This window comes from Callospermophilus lateralis, chromosome 2 (assembly GCF_048772815.1).
Source record: "Callospermophilus lateralis isolate mCalLat2 chromosome 2, mCalLat2.hap1, whole genome shotgun sequence".
Lineage (NCBI taxonomy): Eukaryota > Metazoa > Chordata > Mammalia > Rodentia > Sciuridae > Callospermophilus > Callospermophilus lateralis.
In genome coordinates this window covers 202,675,921-202,694,407 of record NC_135306.1, presented here as the reverse complement: position 1 = coordinate 202,694,407, position 18,487 = coordinate 202,675,921, and the positions used below count along the sequence as shown (strand labels likewise).

General features: G+C 36.3%; 1 protein-coding gene across 1 annotated transcript in view; it reads left to right on the top strand.

Annotated features, from left to right (window-relative positions):
• Positions 1-258: 258 nt before the first annotated feature.
• LOC143391921 (steroid transmembrane transporter SLC22A24-like) overlaps positions 259-18,487 on the top strand; it is a 28,910-nt gene continuing 10,681 nt past the window's right edge. Inside the window, exons 1-6 of the mRNA XM_076844713.2 lie at positions 259-660; positions 1,463-1,566; positions 7,869-8,023; positions 8,123-8,291; positions 10,022-10,145; positions 17,213-17,328. Coding sequence (XP_076700828.2) covers positions 259-660; positions 1,463-1,566; positions 7,869-8,023; positions 8,123-8,291; positions 10,022-10,145; positions 17,213-17,328 — 1,070 coding nt within the window. The remainder of the gene's footprint in view (positions 661-1,462; positions 1,567-7,868; positions 8,024-8,122; positions 8,292-10,021; positions 10,146-17,212; positions 17,329-18,487) is intronic.

Here is an 18,487-nt window from a genome sequence, read left to right as displayed (position 1 = left end):
TCAGAATCATTCACAGAGTAATCTTTTAAGCAGGCTCAGTTGTCAGCAAGTAGAAGTCTCTTTGACAAATATTTCTGTAACTTTATTGAAACTATCTGCCTGTCTAAACCCATTGTTCTGCAGCAGTGAGTCGCAGCCCTTCAAGGAGAAAGTTGAATGAGGATCAACATATTATAGGTCTTGGAAAAGGAAGCATTTTCTCCTTCTGAATTTACCTTCATAAAGTGGTTCCTTCAGGTGATCCCCTGTTCAGCCTCAATGTCCTTTGATGAGCTCCTGGATCAAGCTGGAGGCCTGGGGAGATTCCAAATCTTTCAGCTAGTTCTCTTTTGTGTCATCAACCTCCTAACATACCCACATATTGTACTGGAGAACTTCACTGCTGCAATTCCTGATCATCGCTGCTGGGTCCAGATTCTGGACAATGACACTGTCTCTGGTAATGACACCAGAACTCTCAGCCAAGATGCCCTCCTGAGGATCTCCATTCCCCTGGACTCAAACCTGAAACCAGAGAAATGCCGTCGCTTCATCCGTCCCCAGTGGCAGCTCCTTCACCTGAATGAAACTGTCACCAACACAGCTGAGCCAGACACGGAGCCCTGTGTCGATGGCTGGGTGTATGACAGAAGCTACTTCCCCTCCACCATCATAACTGAGGTAAGGTGCCTCATCCCAATATACTGTTTGTATGATCAAAGAGTTGGGAGGTAATGCCAAGAAGGGACTTGCTTTATACATTTAGTCCTTCTGCAGGTAGCAATTGCTTATCTACTTACTCTATGATGCTGTGGAGAATGTACAGTATTGGAGTTAATGAACTATAATTATCATTTAATCTAGTGAGAAAGATCTTTAATTTTAAAAGTGATCAAATGTTATACTAAGTCAGTGGTTCTCAGTGCTGAAAAACTGACCCTGAGAGCAAATAAATCAGAATCTCTGGGCATAGAATCCAAACACTAGTGTTTTTGATGTCCTTTAAGTGATTCAATGTGTGGCCGAGGATGAGAGATGTTGTAGTAGTTGAAGTATGGACTGCTAAGAAAAGTCAAAGGCAAGGTCCTTGTACCACTTACATAATGAGAAAAAAAGTTATAGTTTTAAAATTTTTGGTAACTGTGTTTTTACATGTTTTAATTGTAATAGCTAAAGAATCTGTATAAGTTAATGGAATAAAGAGAGTTGGTGACCTGAAGGTAAAAATGAATAAAGTCATGCAGAAAAAAGGTGCAGAATATTGGAAGGTTGAGACAAGAGAGAGGCAAGTGCACTTGAAGGGCTAAAATAAGTGGAGGAAGGGCAACCAGGGGAGAGTGACTGTAGGTGAAGCTGGAGATCGGGCAGGATCCACAAAGCAGAGATCATATGCGGGAGTTTGCACTCTGTTTTCACTGACTGCAAAGATTTTAAAGGCTCAAAACCTTCTAAAACTCCACTGTGCTTTTTTATTTTCCTCCAGTGGGACCTGGTTTGTGAATCCCAGTCATTAAAATCAGTGGTTCAAACTCTGTTTATGACTGGGTCGCTGTTGGGAAGTCTCATATATAGCCTTCCTTCAGACAGGTGAGTGTCACCTCATTTTCTTTTGTACTGTTGGTAAAATTAAGTATTCAGTAAATACTTATTTCTTTATTTAAGAAATCTTGACGAGGTCTCTGTGTTTTGCACTGAACTGTGTACTGGATTCACTTTCTGACTCCAGGAAACTAAGTATTAGCACTTAATACATACACTGGAAGTTAAAACTTGTTGTGAAAAATTCATTGTTCTGCATTAAGGACAGAAAAGGGTATGTTAATCATACTAGTTTCAGGGAGCAATTGCAGAGCAAATCCAGAATGTGAGGTGTATGAGTAACAGTTAGTTCAACAAAGGCAAGGAAAGGAGATTTCAGGGAGAAGGCACTTCCATGTTTAAAAGTATGTTTGTGGTCTTGGCAATATTCTGAACCACCTAGAACCTGTAAGATAAATGAGCATAGATACTTTTATACCGGTCATCATTTCACACACGCAGTGCAGGCACACATACAGAGGTAATCATCATTATAAAATCTGAATCTGAGGATTGAGTAGCACTGTGTCCCTGATGGGATGGTAAGTCACTGGACCTGTAACCTGGATGCTGATCCTTGTGAAATGGCTTTAATAGGTAACATTTGTAACCAGAAAAGGTAATTATTAAGAAGTTAGGAAGATGAAACTTGGAGGTGAGAAGTTTGTAGCTTCTAGCACCCTGGCAGAGCTACAGAAGTCAGTCAACCATGGCTCTCATCCACGCATGTCTCCCACAAGAACACTGATGGGAGTGCTGATTCTGAAAGCTACCTAGTATTCTCAGTTCAAAATTGTGACTTTGAGCATACAACAGATAATTGGTGCCTGTATGGCTTTCTAGATCAGAGAGTTCATTTCCCTCTAGTTTTCAGGTCTCTATACTACTAATTTGTACTGGAGAATGAATTATCAAAACAGTTAAATGAAAAATACAAATAAGTAAGTTTTCTTTGAGCAGAGATGCAGGTTACTATCCATAAATAGTAGAATAAAAATGTATTATATTCATATAAATTTCTATTGAGCCACAAGAAAGAACAAACTACTGCCACATGCAATAACAGGGGTAATATTACATAATCCAGGACTACATAATACATGATTTCAAGTTCCATGAAGATAAAAGCATACAGGCTAATATATGGTATTAAAATTCATGATCTTAGATATCTTTGGTGAGAATGATGTCCAGGAGAATGTCTGAGAACAACTTCTTCATGAGACTGATGTTCTATTGATTTAGAACTGGTTAAATAGAGTGGTCTTGTGAGAATAATTAAACTTGTAAATGAAATGCTTAATAAGGGATGCAACAATGGTAGGGAGGTGACTATTGAATTAGGAGTATAATTTGATAGAAGGCAATAGTAGCAGCTAGGAGATCAGTCGTAAAACGATTAACTTCAATACTTATGACAGAGATTTGTAAGATGGTCCTTTCAGATCTAAAGTAGTAAATGATGGAAAGCAGTAAAGAAACTTACTTTAGTAATTATTTTATTTCACAAATTTATGGAGTACATTAATTTGGTGTATTTATATACTTTAAATACATACAAACAGTGTGTAATTACCAAGACAATGTGGTTAATATTTCCATCACCTTAAACATTTTAAAATGTCTATAAACACATAATAATTGTATCATGAAATACTATGTGATATTTCATTTTATGTATACCTTATATACCAATAAAATCTGGGTCATAAGCATTTCTGTCTCCTTATGATTATTTTGGTATACAGCTTTCAAGCTCCTCTCTTCTAGTGATTCATAAAATATACTATAGGTTATTGTGAACTATAGTCACCCAGCTTTGCTGTAGAACTTAGAATTTATTACTGCCATCCACTTGTGCTTAGGTGCCAATTATTCAACTTTCTTCTACTCCCCTCACCTCTCCCTGCTTCTAGTACCAGAAGTTATGGAGTTCAACCCCCATATCATATGAAGGGACCTCTGCATTCCTGACACATAACCACCCAGTTTCTTAGAACACTTTAGAGTATGTGTAGCTCACATTTGCAGCTAGCATTTGACATGCATTAATAATCCATATTTCATCCACGCACTATGTTGACCTGTGTCTTCTCAAGCTTGAAGTTTTTCTGCCTTTCTTACCCAGGTAATAGCCAGTGATTTTCTGTCATACGTAGAATAAAACTCTGAGTTTCTTATCAAGTCTTGCCATTCTGTTCACATGGCCCCAGCCTCCCTTCCTCACCTTGTCTACCCACTTCTCCATTCTCTGTTAGTCTTCAGAACATCTAGCTGGATTCTACCACATGGCATTTGCATTTTCTATTTATTCTGCCTATAATTCTTTTCCCTGTACACTGTTCATCCCAACTTCTAGGTTCTCAGATTCAAATCTTACCTTCTGAAAAGTCTTTCCCTGATTGCCTATTTAGTGGTACCTCTATCCAAGTTATTCTTGTGGCAATTCCCAGCCTTTAAATTTAATGGGTGTGTGGGCTCTCTCTTGTCCAGCAATGAGGTCCATAATATAGGGTATAGGAGTTTGTGGCTGTGGAGTCACTAAACAAAATCTCCAGAGACCAAGCAGGAAGCAAGTCTGATTTTACTGCAAAGTAACCATGTATTTATACTCAGGCAATAGCTAACCAGATTACAGGTAGCCACCAATGCAATTTCTGATAACTGTCCTTGCAGCAACCAATTGAGGAGTGGGCCGTGGAGCAAGCACAGACCTCACACCCATGGCCTCACACACAGAGCTGTGCTTACAAGCTAAGCAGTCTGCCACTCACATGCCTAGCACGAGGGGAGTGGCCTGCCACTCAGATGCCCTTAATTTATGCCATGCATGCAGTACTCCATGCACTTGTCCCCAAAATGGGAATTTTATAACTTTGCCTTTTAAATGCCTTATTTCTGCACTGAGTGGTAACAAAGACCATCTATCAGCCTATTAAAGTAGCCCAGAGTAAAGATGATAGGAGTCTAAAGGAAGTGGATATCATGGAGATGGAAAGTTGGAGCTAGATTTGGGGAATGTTTTAGAAGTAGAGACATCAAGACCTTCTGGAGATTAAGATTATTTTCCACTATTGTAGAGCTGCTAGTAAGAGAAATGGAAGTTTCAAAGAGGATATAAGCTTCTGGCCTGAAAAAATGACTAGACTCTATACTTAATGCCACTATAGAAGATGGAAGAGAATTAGAGAAGTGGAGAAATGTTGGTGGAGAAAATCAAGAAATCTGTTTTGGACTTGCTGAGTGGGAGATATTTGGCATTGTTTCAGTCCGCTTTTTTGGTACAGTGACTAAAAGAGCCAACAAAAGAAAATTTACAGGATAAATGTTTATCTTGGGGCTCACAATTTCAGAAGTCTCAGTGCATAGGTGGCTGACTATATTCCTTGAAGTATCATGGTCAAAAAATATGGTGGAGGAAAGTATTAGCCAGGAACATGACAAGAAAGGGGTGGAGAGAGAGAGAGAGAGAGAGAGAGAGAGAGAGAGAGAACTCTCCTTATCAAGACAAAATATAAAAAGGCATACCACCAGTGACCTCCCTCTTCTAGCCACGTTACTCAACTATAGTTACCACTCGGTTAATCCATTCAACTGAATTTATGCACCAATTGGTTAATACTCTCATAATCCAATCACTTCACCTCTGAACTTTCTTGAATTGTCTCACACAAATCAACTTTTTGGGAACAGCTCACATCTGTTCACATCTAAACCATAATGGACATATATATGGAGATTCAGGTATCTAGTTGTACACGTACATTTGGATCATAGAAAAGTTCAAGGCTGTGAATATCTTGAAATTTTCTATCATACAAATATTTGTATAGTTAGAGGAGTGAGATAGGAAAAAAAAACATCAGTAAGCACAGTGATACAAAGTAGTTTAAACCTGCCTAAAGCAATAACTCACCATGTGCACCATTCTACTTCACTGTAACTGAACAGGTGTTGTTGCCTCACATGATCAGGAGAGTTTTCCAGTTCTGACATCTTTCTTCTTCAGATTTCAAATGCACACAAATTTATTTATTATGTACAATTCAGTATCCATCTATACCCTTCTTCCTTTTACTCGAGGATAATGTCATTCTTCTCATTTACAATGTTCTTATTGGTTTCAGCAAAGATCCTTTTCCTTGTGTATTCCCATTCATGTCCATGAATTCCCATTAATCTACATTCCCATCCATCACAATAGAGAAATGTCTCACATGCTTACTATTTCTCTTTATAGATGCTATGAAATATGTGATGTTTTTTAGTATGATAGATTTCAAATCTATATAAGATGTATCTTTTTGTCTAATCTCTTTATTACTTTTTATCATTCACCACTAAGTTCTTTTAGGTCTACTTATATTTTCATGTATGTAGTCTTTTGTTTCAAATAACCCAGAGCTTCCCATGATAAGCTCCCAACACTTTTCCCTATTCTATTTTCCAGTGTTGGTTTCTTTGATTCCCACAGCATCCCTAAAACCACACCTATCTATTGAAACAGGGTTTTCCTCAGGTGAGGCTGACCTTAAACTTGTGATTCTACCTCAGCCTCCTGAGTCACCACCATGTCTGGCAATAAGCTTTAAAATTTTGCATCAGTTTTAGGTTTACAGAAATATTGTGTCCAAAGTACAGAGAGTTCCCAATACCCCCTCCCACAAACAACCTCACATATTCTTAGCAACTTACATTAGTGTAATAAGTTTATTATATGTGATAGACCAATATTTATGTGGTATTGACTAAAGCCCATGGTTTACAACAGGACACACTCTTGGTGTTACCTGGTTTTAGGGGTTTTGTCAAAAGTATAAAGCCATGTAGCCACCAACAGAGTATCTCTTTTAAAATATCCTGTCCTCTACCTGTTCATCCCTTCCACTCAAGCTCTGTAACCATTATCACAAGAATTTATTTGTTGTACTGATTGTATTTTCATTTCTCAATTTTCCAGGCATTGTTTCATCCTCAATCATGGCTCATAAAAAGACAGTTATATCTTGAATTCTCTCATTCAAGTTTAGTAACACAATGTATGTGGCAAGACCCTACATTTTGTTACAGAAGGTAACATAATTCATAAGACTTTTAATGACTTAGACTACTAAAGTAACAAAAGTTACAGGGAAAATGTTCAAAACTAAAATTTTGTCCAGACAGTAATGTCCTAGTCAATTTTTTCACTGCTGGGAGTAAAGGACCCAATCAGAACAACTGTAGAGGAAGAAAAGTTTATTTGAGAGCTCACCGTTTTAGAGGTCCTTAGACAATAGAAAGACAGCTCCATTCCTTGAAGCTGGAGACAAGGCAGAATATGATGGTGGAAGAGTGTGGCAGAGGGAAGCAACTCTCATGGTAACTAGGAAGCAGAGAGAGACTGCTGTCACCAGATGCAAATATATTCATCATAACTGTGACTCCAATAAACCACTTCCTCCATCTACACTCCACCTGCCTCCATTTACCACTCAGTTAATCCCACCATGGCTTAACTCACTGATTAGTTTAATTAGGTCATTTCTTCTCCAAGCCTTCTTGCATTGTTTCACATGTGAGATTTTGGAAGACGCCACATCTAAACCATAAAAATTAACATTACTCAAAACTTTGTATCAGCTCATGGGACTTTGTCCAAGTTAACTCCAGAATGAGACCCTTCCCTGGAGCTCCATGACACAAATATTTCCATGTTCTTTTTTGTGTGATATATCCTTCTGCTTCTTATTCTCTGTCTCTCCTCTGTGGACCTCCTATGAGTTCTTGTGCTAAAGGGAACAGTTGCCAGGTCATCTTCTGAAACACACTTCCCAAAGCCTTTGAACACTGACATGGCCCAGAGTATTGATTATGTCATCTATCTGCAACTTTGATGTATTTTCTTCCCACACTTCCTTTCAAATCCTTCAGCATTTACCTAAAGATTGCAAACATCCAACTATGGATCTCTTGATTTCCCTCCTCAGCACTCTGAACATGATACACAAATCCACTTTCCTAAATGAACTTTTTTAAAACAAACATTTGTTATGACCTCCCCTTTTCCTCCTCTTGATATGGTTCCATGTGGCATCAAGATCCTCTTATGCCATGTGCTTTTCTGTGCATTCTGGCATCATTCTAAGATTAGCAGGGATGCTTACATCTGTGATTTTCATTGTTGACTAGTATTATGATTCTGCTAGACCACAAGTACTGTGTCCTACTTGTTAAACATTTTACCCTAAATCTCAAGTTATTTTATCTTTTCTTGTTTTCCACATATTATTTTTTTCTGAAATAAGCTTACCTGTTCCAATCTTTCTTAGGTTTGGGCGGAAGGTGGTCTACCTGTGGTGTTTACTCCAGCTGGGCATCGTTGATACAGCAGCAGCATTTGCCCCCACCTTCCTCATTTACTGCTTACTACGCTTCTGGGCTGGGTTGAGTGTCATGACTATTATGATAAATGCTTTTTGTCTCAGTAAGTCAATAATTTGAGACTTTCATTTTCTCCATGCCTGAATTGACTGTGAAATTACCCTTTGCCTGGAATGACAATTATGTACATATTTTATTCCAGTGTCAGAATGGACAACATCCAAAAGGAAGTCTCTAGGAATAGTCCTGATGATGTCTTCCTACAGTATCGGGCAGATGTTCCTTGGAGGACTGGCTTTTGCCATTAGAAGCTGGCACACACTGCATCTGGCTGTGTCTGTACCCTTGCTTGTCCTCCTCTTGCCTTCCAGGTATGAACAATCTCCATGTTATTTACAAGAGAGGCCAAGGTGATAACAGAAGAGCTATGTCACTGGGTATGTTTTTGGTTTCAATATTGGTCCCTTTTAACACCCTTTGTGACATCCAAGGTGCAGGAGAGGAAATAGGATGGCAATTTGAATGGTGGTTGGCACTATGCATCACCATTTTTGTATAATAGGCAGAAAATTGACATGAAATAATTGTAATACAAAAAACAAAACATTTTATTATACTTTTATGAGTGCAGTATAATAATACATAATAGTGGAGTTCATTGTGACATTCTCATAAATGCACATAATTTCCTATGTCTCATTTTCCCTTACCTCCCTTTTGCCTGCCCTCTCACTCCCTCTGATTGTCTTCCTTATGGTCTCTCTTCTACATGTTTATTTTTTTAATTGGTTCATTATGATCACATATAAACATGGAGCTCATTGTGATTTGTTTATACATGGACATAGCACACTTTGGTTGATTTCAATGCCCAGCATCTCTCCTTGGCATCCCTCATCCTTGCCTGTCTTACTCTGCTATACTGTTCTCCCTTCTATTCTCATGAGATCCTTTTATTTTTCCCTTTTTTTCCTCTTTACCTTTCACCTATGAAAGAAAACATTCAATCTTTGGCTTGCTGAGTCTGGCTTATTTCACTTAGCATTATGCTTTCCAGTTCCATTTATTTACCAGCAAATAACATAATTTCATTCTTCTTTATGGCTGAATAAAAGTCTATGTGTGTATATACCATATTTTTTTATCTGTTCATCTGTTGATAGACACTAACAATGGTTTTATATCTTGGCTATTGTGAATTGCACTCCTACAAACATTGAAATTCAGGTATCACTAGAGTATACTGACTTGGGGGTTTTGGCATAAATTTCCTAAGTCTGGAACAGCTGAGTCATGTGGTGGTCCCATTCCTAGTCTTTTGAGAAATTTCCAAACTGCTTTCCAAAGTGATTTTACCAATATGAAGTCCTACCAATGATAAATGTTACTTTATTCAGTTTTTTTGCCACTGTGATTTAAAGACCAACCAACAATTGTAATTATCTTTTCACATTGTTCATTATTAGTGTATATGAATACAACTGACCTTCTATGTTGACTTTGTATTATGCTATTTGGCTGCATTTTCTATTCATTAGCTAAAATATCTTATTTTCTGGAATCTTCAGGATTTTTTACATGGAAGACCATATCATCTGCAAACAGATAATTTTACTTTCTCCTTTTTCATATAGATGCCTTTTGTTTCTTTTTCTTGCCTAATTAATCCATCTATAATTTTTAGTTCTATGTTGAAAATAAGTGGTGAAAGTGGGCATGCTTGCCTTATTTCTGATCTCTGAGAAAAAATCTTTTAGTCTTTCACCATTGAGTATGATGTTCACTGACTTGGGTCCTACAAAAACATTATGATATGTGAATTATAGATAAAAATTATATATCAAAAAATTGGAATGCAAATGGATGATTTATACCATTTGATCCTTGTTTACTGATCTCTATAATTATTTTCACACATTAATGGACAGATATGCCCCTCATCTTAGTGAAAGACAAGTCTAGTGGAAAAGGAAGATTTGGTTAGAAATTACACTGCCACAATAATAAAGTATGTATAAATGGAAAGGCAAATGAATCTCAAGGTTGTGTGGAAATTAAATAGTTGAATATTTACTGTACCTTTCTTGTCTTCTTTAATCAGGAAGCTGGTGGAGTCCTTCCGGTGGCTGATTGTCAGAAATCAGCTAGAAAGGGGTGTAAAGGAACTTAGAAGAGTTGCACACATAAATGGAAAAAAGAATGCTGAAGAGACCCTGACCATAGAGGTGATCTGGAAGGGGGACTGGGATGAAATGACATGACCTCATAATCACACTAGGCTATGTTCCTGGGTCTCTGGGGTGACTAAACGGTCTGAATGAGAATGCTGAATGAGCTCTTACATCTCGTCCTGGTTCTCCATGGATTCATTGTAGAGAGGGGACCTTGAAAAAATGTATCAGGTATTTGGACATAGATGTTGCAAGTCATTCATGGAAGTACACAAATTGTACCCTAATTCATTTCTCACTACTTAAATAATTCATGGTCCCTTTTAAAGAAAATCAGAAAGCTAGTAAGACAAAGAGTAATGACCATGAAAAAGATAGCATTAAAATTATTTTTTAATTCTATCATTTATTTATCAATTCCACAAATATTTATTGTGCAACAAATAAATCACATACTCTTCTACACAATATAAACATGACAGTAAAATATATAAAAGTCCTTTCCTACTTCTTTTGACATTTAACATTGTTCTCACTAGAGAGTAATAAAATTGCACCTCTGTGAAAAATCTTTGGACAAATCTTTTTTTCTTTTTTTCTCCCTGAAGTTCCCTCCTCATGGGAGCCAGATTCTGATGTGGCTTATTCAAAAAATACTCTCATTAACTCATTTAAAAATACTTATGCATCTACTGTGTGCCAGCAGGTTAATATATATTAATAAGCAAATAAATCAGATTCTCTGCCTTTAAGGAACTTACATTTTAATTTGGGACAAAAATTAAGAGACAATTACAAAAAGAGTGATATGACAAGTCACGTGAAAAGAATTTTTGAGAGAACACAGCTTTAATGGACCAAAAAGTATTGGGGGTTAACTGATAAAAAGGAAGCTAAAAAGCACTTCAGGCATCACACAAACTGCTTGGTGGAGGGACAACTAATAGACTATCCCACATTAACCCTGAAAGAGAGCAAATGCCCTAGACTAGTAATTGTTAATAAAGGAAAACACAAAGGATAGATTCTATGGCTACAAAATTATTCTATCCTTCTGACTCACTAAATAAATTGACACATTCTCTATTTCCCCAAAAGTCTTATTTTTATAGCATGTTCTTGAAGTCCAGAATATTTTTTAATTGCCATCATTTGAACTAAAGACTTCCCTCTTGATAGAAGAGCACTCTAACACTGAGCTACACCCTGACCCCCAGAACCAAAACACTTCAATGAGATCCAAATGAGGATAAGACTACTCATGTGTTGTTCTCTAATCATAGAACCTGTATTTGTAAATCCACAAAACACATGTCTGAAATATATCCAACATATACTGATGATATCATCTAAAAGGTGTTTTAAGTTAGCTTATCAGTGTAGCATTTTTGGGAGTCTTTCTCATTTGATACTATTTCTGTTCCCTTCAGTCAAGTTGGAAATGTTTATTGTGACAAATATTTCTCAAAAACATTGGGGAGCTCCTATGAACTTCATTGGGGTTTACAAAAAAATTGTAACACTCTAACAAATACCTTTGATATAAACCCTTCTCAGCTTTGGGTGCCTGAAATGGCTGAAAGAAAACACATCTAATTATCTCAGAAGTTCTATTGTTTGTTTGAGATCTGATCCCCCTGAGATCTTGAGAAACATTGTACAGGAGGTGATGCATATGCTAATTACGTATTGATTCGTGAAAGTTAAGACATCCTTGCAAGATTGGCATAAAAATCAACTTGGTATTGGTGTGTAATCTTCTCAATATATGATTGAATATTAATAGCTAATATTTTATTAAGAATTTTTTCATCTTAGTTCATCAGGGTAATTGGCCTGTAGTTTTCTTTCCTTTTGTGTCTTTATCTGGTTGTAGCATGAGGATGATAGTGGCTTTGTAGAATAAATTTGGAAGTGTTCCATCCCTTTCTATTTTGTGGAATAATTTAAGGACCATTAACATTATTTCTTCTTTGAAATTCTGGTAGAATTCAGATAAGAATCCATCTGACTCTGGGCTATTCTTTGTTTGAAGACTTTTCATTACTTCTTCTATCTCATTGGTAGTTATTATTCTGTTTAGGCTGTCATTCAAAGCTGTGAACAATTATTTCCATATGAAAAACAAACTCCCCCTTTATTCAAGTTTATACTCTGATCATCTTGATCGTTTTTCTTTTTCTTTTATTGGTTCTGTTTTAGTTATGCAAGACAGTAGAATTTACTTTGGTATATTTATACAAGCATGGTTTTTATCTTATTCTAATTAGGATCTCAGTCTTGCAGATGTACACAATTGTGAGTTTCACTGTGTTCTATACATATGTGAACATATGAAATAATGCCAGATTCATTCCACTGTCTTTTCTATTTCTATCCCCTCCCATCCCTTTATTCCTCTTTGTCTAATCCACTGAACTTCTATTCTTCTCCTCCTCCCACCTTATTTTGTGTTAACATTCATGTAACAGAGAAAAATCTAACCTTTCGTCTTTTGGGCTTGGTTTATTTCCCTTAGCATGATAGTCTCCATATCCATTCACTTTCTGGAAAATATCATAAATTCATTCGTTTTATAGCTGATTTATATTCCATTTGGTATAGTATATATGCCACGTTTCTTTATCCATTCATCTGTTGATAGGCATCTAGTTTTGTTCCATAAGTCTGCTATTGTGAATTGTTCTGTTGTAAACATTGATGTGGCTGCATCACTATAGTATGCTGATTTTAAATCCTTTGGATATATACTGAGGAGTGGAATAACTGGTGTTTCCATTCCAATTTTTGAGGAATCTTCATACCACTTTCCAGAGTGGTGGCACTATTTTGCAGTCCCACCAGCAATGTATGAGTGTTTCCTTTTCCCTACATCCTCATTAACACTTATTGTTCCTTGTATTCTTGATAATTGATATTCAGACTGAAATGAGATGAAATCCCATTGTAGTTTTAACATGCATTTCTCTAATTTCTACAGATATTGAACCTTTTTTCATGTATTTGCTGGCCATTCCTATTTCTTTTTTTTTTTTTTTGATATGTATCTTTTTAGTTTCTTGTCCCATTTATTGACTGGTTTGGGGTGAAGGTGATTATTGTAGTGGTGGTGGTGGTGGTATTGTTGTTAAGCTTTTTGAGTTCTTTTTATATCTTGGAAATTAATCCCCTATCTGAAGTGTGGGTAGCAAAAATCTTCTCCCATTCTGAAAGCTCTCTCTTCACACTCTTGATTGTTTCCTCTTCTGGAAATAAGCTTATTAGTTTTATACCGACCAGTCTGTTGGTTTTCTATTTTACTTCTTGTACTTAAGGAATTTTGTTAAAGAAGTCTGTTCCTAAGCCAACATGGAGTGTTGTGCCTACATTTTTTTTTCTATCAGGTGTAGTGTTTCTATCTAATATCTAGCTGACCACCTTAATCTTAGAATCTTTTCTTCATAGGGAGAGTTAATATTGATAAAATCACCATATGACCCAACATGATCTACACATTCAATGCAATACCCATCAACATATCAATGACACTCTTCACAGATCTTAAAAAAAAAGTCCTAGAATTCAAATAAAAAGACAGAAGACCCATAATAGCCAAAACAATTTTTAACAAAGAAAATATATCACTGGATATATCACAATATCTGATTTAGAATTATACAACAGAGTTGTATTAAGAAAAATTACAATAAATGCTGGTAAAGATTCTGGGGGATTGGAACTTTGATATTTGAACTCTGTAAGAATGTAAATTACTACAGTCACTATGGAAATCAGAATAGAGATTCCTTAAAACTAGAAATAGAACCACTATATGACCAGGTATAAGAGTGAGTAATTCAGTATTTATCCAAAAGACTTAATATCATCATACTCTAGAGAACCATTCACACAAATGTCTATGGCAGCACAAATCACAAGAGCCAACTTATGGAGCAGGTATTCATCAACAGATTAAGGGATAAAGACAGTGCTATATTTATACACAACAGTGTTGTATTCAGCCATAAAGAAGAATGAAATTTTGTCATTTGCCAAAAAATAGATGGAATGTGAGATCATTATGTTAAGTGAAATAATCCAGACTCATAAATTCAAGGTCATATGTTTTCTCTCATATGTGGAAGCTGGATAGAAAAAAAGGAAAAAATGAGAATCTCATGAAAATTGAATAATACTGTCAGAGTAAAGAAAATTATCAGGGGGACAAAATAGAGTTTAGTGGGGTATTACTTGGAAAAGAAATTAACCAAATTATGTTATGTGCATATAGGAATCAGCCACAATGAAACCCACTATTTTGTATAATTGCTATTTGCACCAATAAAATTTTGAAATCAAAAAATTATTCCCCATATGTGCTATCAAGCTGATGGTTTTAGCTTGCTACTTGAGCACTTTGAGCATACAGGCACATGTCCCAAACAGAGTATATTTTCTCCTCATCGTCTGGTAGGAGGAAAATAGTAATAAATTATGACAGGGAAATTATGCATTTTCTTGCAATCATAAACCTCTGCACTATCTTTAAACCAGACATTAGCACTAGATTTTAGCAGGGAGGAGGGGTCAATATTTTTTCAGGCCAAGTAGTAGGAGGGAAGGTAGGGATTCAAAAGGATCAAATGCCTCAACTCAGGTATAACCATCCCCAAATAAGTCCTATTTCTCAATTAAGGCCAGGTCCTTTCACAAAGAAACAATGAAAGGTTCATATTTTCAAGTTTTATTGACATTATTTTTAAAATTGAGTCCTGGGACTTGGACTTCAGATTTTTCTGCCCTCTACCTGTGGAAGATGAGGGTATACTTATACTCTGCTCTTTATATACATCTTCTGATTTTCACATTCCACTTTAGATTGGTAGTCAATCACTACTAGTCTTCCATTGTCTTTTTAAAATGCATTTGAACTACTTTACAAGAGTTATAAATATCAGCATACTCTAGAGATACATTCTAAAGTCCTAACAATTATTCCTTTTTTAAAACTTTTGAAATTCTGTGATCATAAACAACCCATCCCAGTTTACCACCAGTGAAAATTTTAATACCTGAATTACAACTGCATGCACCAGCTAACACCACTATGGGATATTCATTGGATAATCTAGTTCTCGATTCTTATTATAGCATTAATTTATTTGACTACTACCATACAATTACAATTATTATAGATCTGCTTTCCAAGAAACTGGAAAATCTGAGATTTGTGTGCAGAAGGCTTATTGAGGTGTTCTTTCAAAACATTATCTGTGAGAAAAAAAATGGAATTAGGCAGAAATAAGTGTCAGAGTATAATGCAGTTCTAACAGAGGACCCAGGAGATCTTGCAAGAAACGCTGGAACTAGGGTTGCCCACGAGAATTCCTCTGCCTTGAAGCAAGGAAACATGATTCTAATATGCTTGAATTCTTCAGTTATTGGATAAGGACAAGGGTCTGGCATTGATTGAGGAGATTTTCTTTATCTAAGTGCAATACCCAGTGGGGGCCACAACACCAGCCATCAACACTCCCAGAAGCTGGAGAAGTGAATAAAACATGTGAGTAGGAGATACAACAGCATCCCCTAACCAGAGATTAGCAAACTCTTTCCAGAATAACACCTGTTTTTGTAAATAAAATATTATTGAAACTTAGCCAAACCCAGTTGATTTTGTATTATGAATGACTGTTTCATGCTACAGCATCATAATTAAGCAATTGCAATAAAAATCATTGCCTGTATGACCTAAAATATTTATTTACTGGAGCTCAGGGGAAAAAAATTGTCTGTGGTGTCCTGTGCTAAGTCACTATAGGTTTGTTGTTGTTGTTGTTGTTGTTGTGGGGTGGTGATTGTTTGTTTTGTTTTGTTTGATTGTTTTTGTTTTGTTTTGTTTTGGTCTGCTTTGGGAGGTTGATTTGTTTGTTCTGCATCAGGGATTGAAGCCAGGGTGCTTAACCACTGAGCCACATTCCAGGCCCTTTATATATATATGTAAGTTGCTTATTGTCTCACTAAGTTGCTGAGGTTGGCATTGAATTTGCAATTCTCCTGCCACACCCTCTTGATCTGCTGGGATTACAGGCATGTGCCACCATGCACAGCTCACTGTATTTTTATTATCAGAAATAACTTATTACTATTTTGAAAATTATTAAGTGCCTTCTCTTGTGCTGAATACATATGATATTTATATCATGATACTGAGTATCTTGAAAGAGTTATCTTTAATAACTCCAGTAAGAACATGAGGGGCTACTTTCACTTTTTAACTGATGCATGATAAATTTACATACTTGGTGATATTATGTGACATTCTGATGCATGGATACATTGTGTAATGTTCAACTTGGAGTAAGGATATCTATCATCTCAAATATTTATTATTTGTACTGAGAACATTAAAAATTCTTTATTCTAGCATTTCTGGAAATACAGAATATATTATCATTATCAATATACACCCTGTTGTACACCAGAACAGAACACTTATGTACCTATTGACCAACCTTCTCCAAAATATAAAGTAACAGTAGTGTCAGGCCTAAAAGTTCTAATCCTGAAAGCAAATATTTTTGCAATTATTATGTTTCACTTGGAATTTCACCAAATTTCATCTGCTGTAACATCTGGCCTGAGTGCAAATCATACTCTAACAATAGATACCCTAATTTTTACACTCCTTTAACTCTGTACACTCCAATCATGAGTGGAGGCAGCATGCCTACAATACCTAGCAATGCTCTACTTAGAACCAAATCATAAAGTGGACCTAGATTTTTATAAAATCCATTGTTTTACAGAGATAAACTCTAATTCTAACAATGAGGGGAAATTCTCATTTCCAGTGAATAGGAAAGAAAGTTCAAATCCTTAAACAAGTACCTTTTCATTGTTTTCAATTTACAGTGCAAATATTTTGGTTAATCCTTTTTTCCTCTCATAAACTAAGTACTGGCTTTATTCATAGATAGTTTTCATTCTCCCCAATCCCTTTGTACATGAGGTAGATCATTTAGCATCCATATTCCCAATGAGTCAGAGGTTTCAAAGATAGTAAGCATATCCTCTAGTACTTACCACTATACATATCCATTATTTACATACTATAAATGCCTGTTTTTTTGTTGTTTAAGTTTGTGAAATCCACCATACAGAAGGAGTTGGATGCAGTCCAGGTCAAACCATCTATTTTTCAATTGTTCCATGCACCCAAAGTGATTATGAGAACATGCTGCTTGTGCCTTTTCAGGTAAGTTCCATCTGATGTTTAGTAACTTCAAAATGTTTAAGATGCAACCACATTCCTCCTTTCAAAAAATATTAGCCATGAGGGACAAATATGGTAGAGTAGAGAAAGGTTGTACTTCCCAGTTTCTCTATGGCTTTGAATTGAATCAATGGGAATACTGTTTCTCAGTGAGGTAGATATTTAAGGGAATTCACTAAAATTCAATACTGGACAGTCAGAGATTTGGAGAGGCCCAGAAGTACTGATATTTCAAATGGAGGATATGAAAGAGTATATCAGTGCCAAGACATTGTGGCTACACCACACAGGGGAGCGGTGTGACAAAAAGATTTTTAAAAAGCAGAAAAAATTGGCATGGAGATACCCAGAGGACAGAAAGACAGCCTGAAACTAGCTTACTCTGAGTCTACACTAAGAGTTGGTGATTCAAAATTGCTCGGTATTTTGCAAGTTGGGAGGAGAGAGCCAAAGTGGAAAGCCAACTCATGGAAGTCATACTAGATGTGGGGGAACACCTTTGATACAGGAACCAATAGAAAAGATTGGATGGTATCTACCATAAGGTCTAGAATACATGCTGTTAAAACAGGCACATAGAAGAATTCAGTTCAGGGATATAGAGAGGAGTGCAACTTACTTTCCCATGGAGTCTGGCGACTCATTTATTCAGCTGAAGATATTTAGGAAGCCAAACAGGCAGGCATGATTACATTCAAGGATTGTAAACCTTGGAAAATCATAGTCCTCTGGGTGGTGAAGTGTGACCTGCTGTGCCCACTCCACCCAGGAAACTTGGTTACCTTCTGAGTGAAATTTATCAAGAAGTGTCTGGGATTGGGACAACCAGAATAGATTGCCATCTACCTGATCTTATTGGTTTCTTTTACTAATATCTCCAGAATATGACAAAGAATATGACAAATAATGGATAGATCCCAACTGTGGGAACTTTCCATTTAGATCTTTGCCTTATCTCTGCCCTAAGCATACATTGACCGAGTCTTTCTAGACAATATTCCAACAGACGATATTTCTCATACATACTACCTTGTACTGATGAACTTAAAACTTAAGAGTCATTTCAATGAGCATTGAGTCCAACCACTCCATGTTTGGTTCTAGATATATCAATTAAGAAAAAGGAAAAAGGGCTAATAAT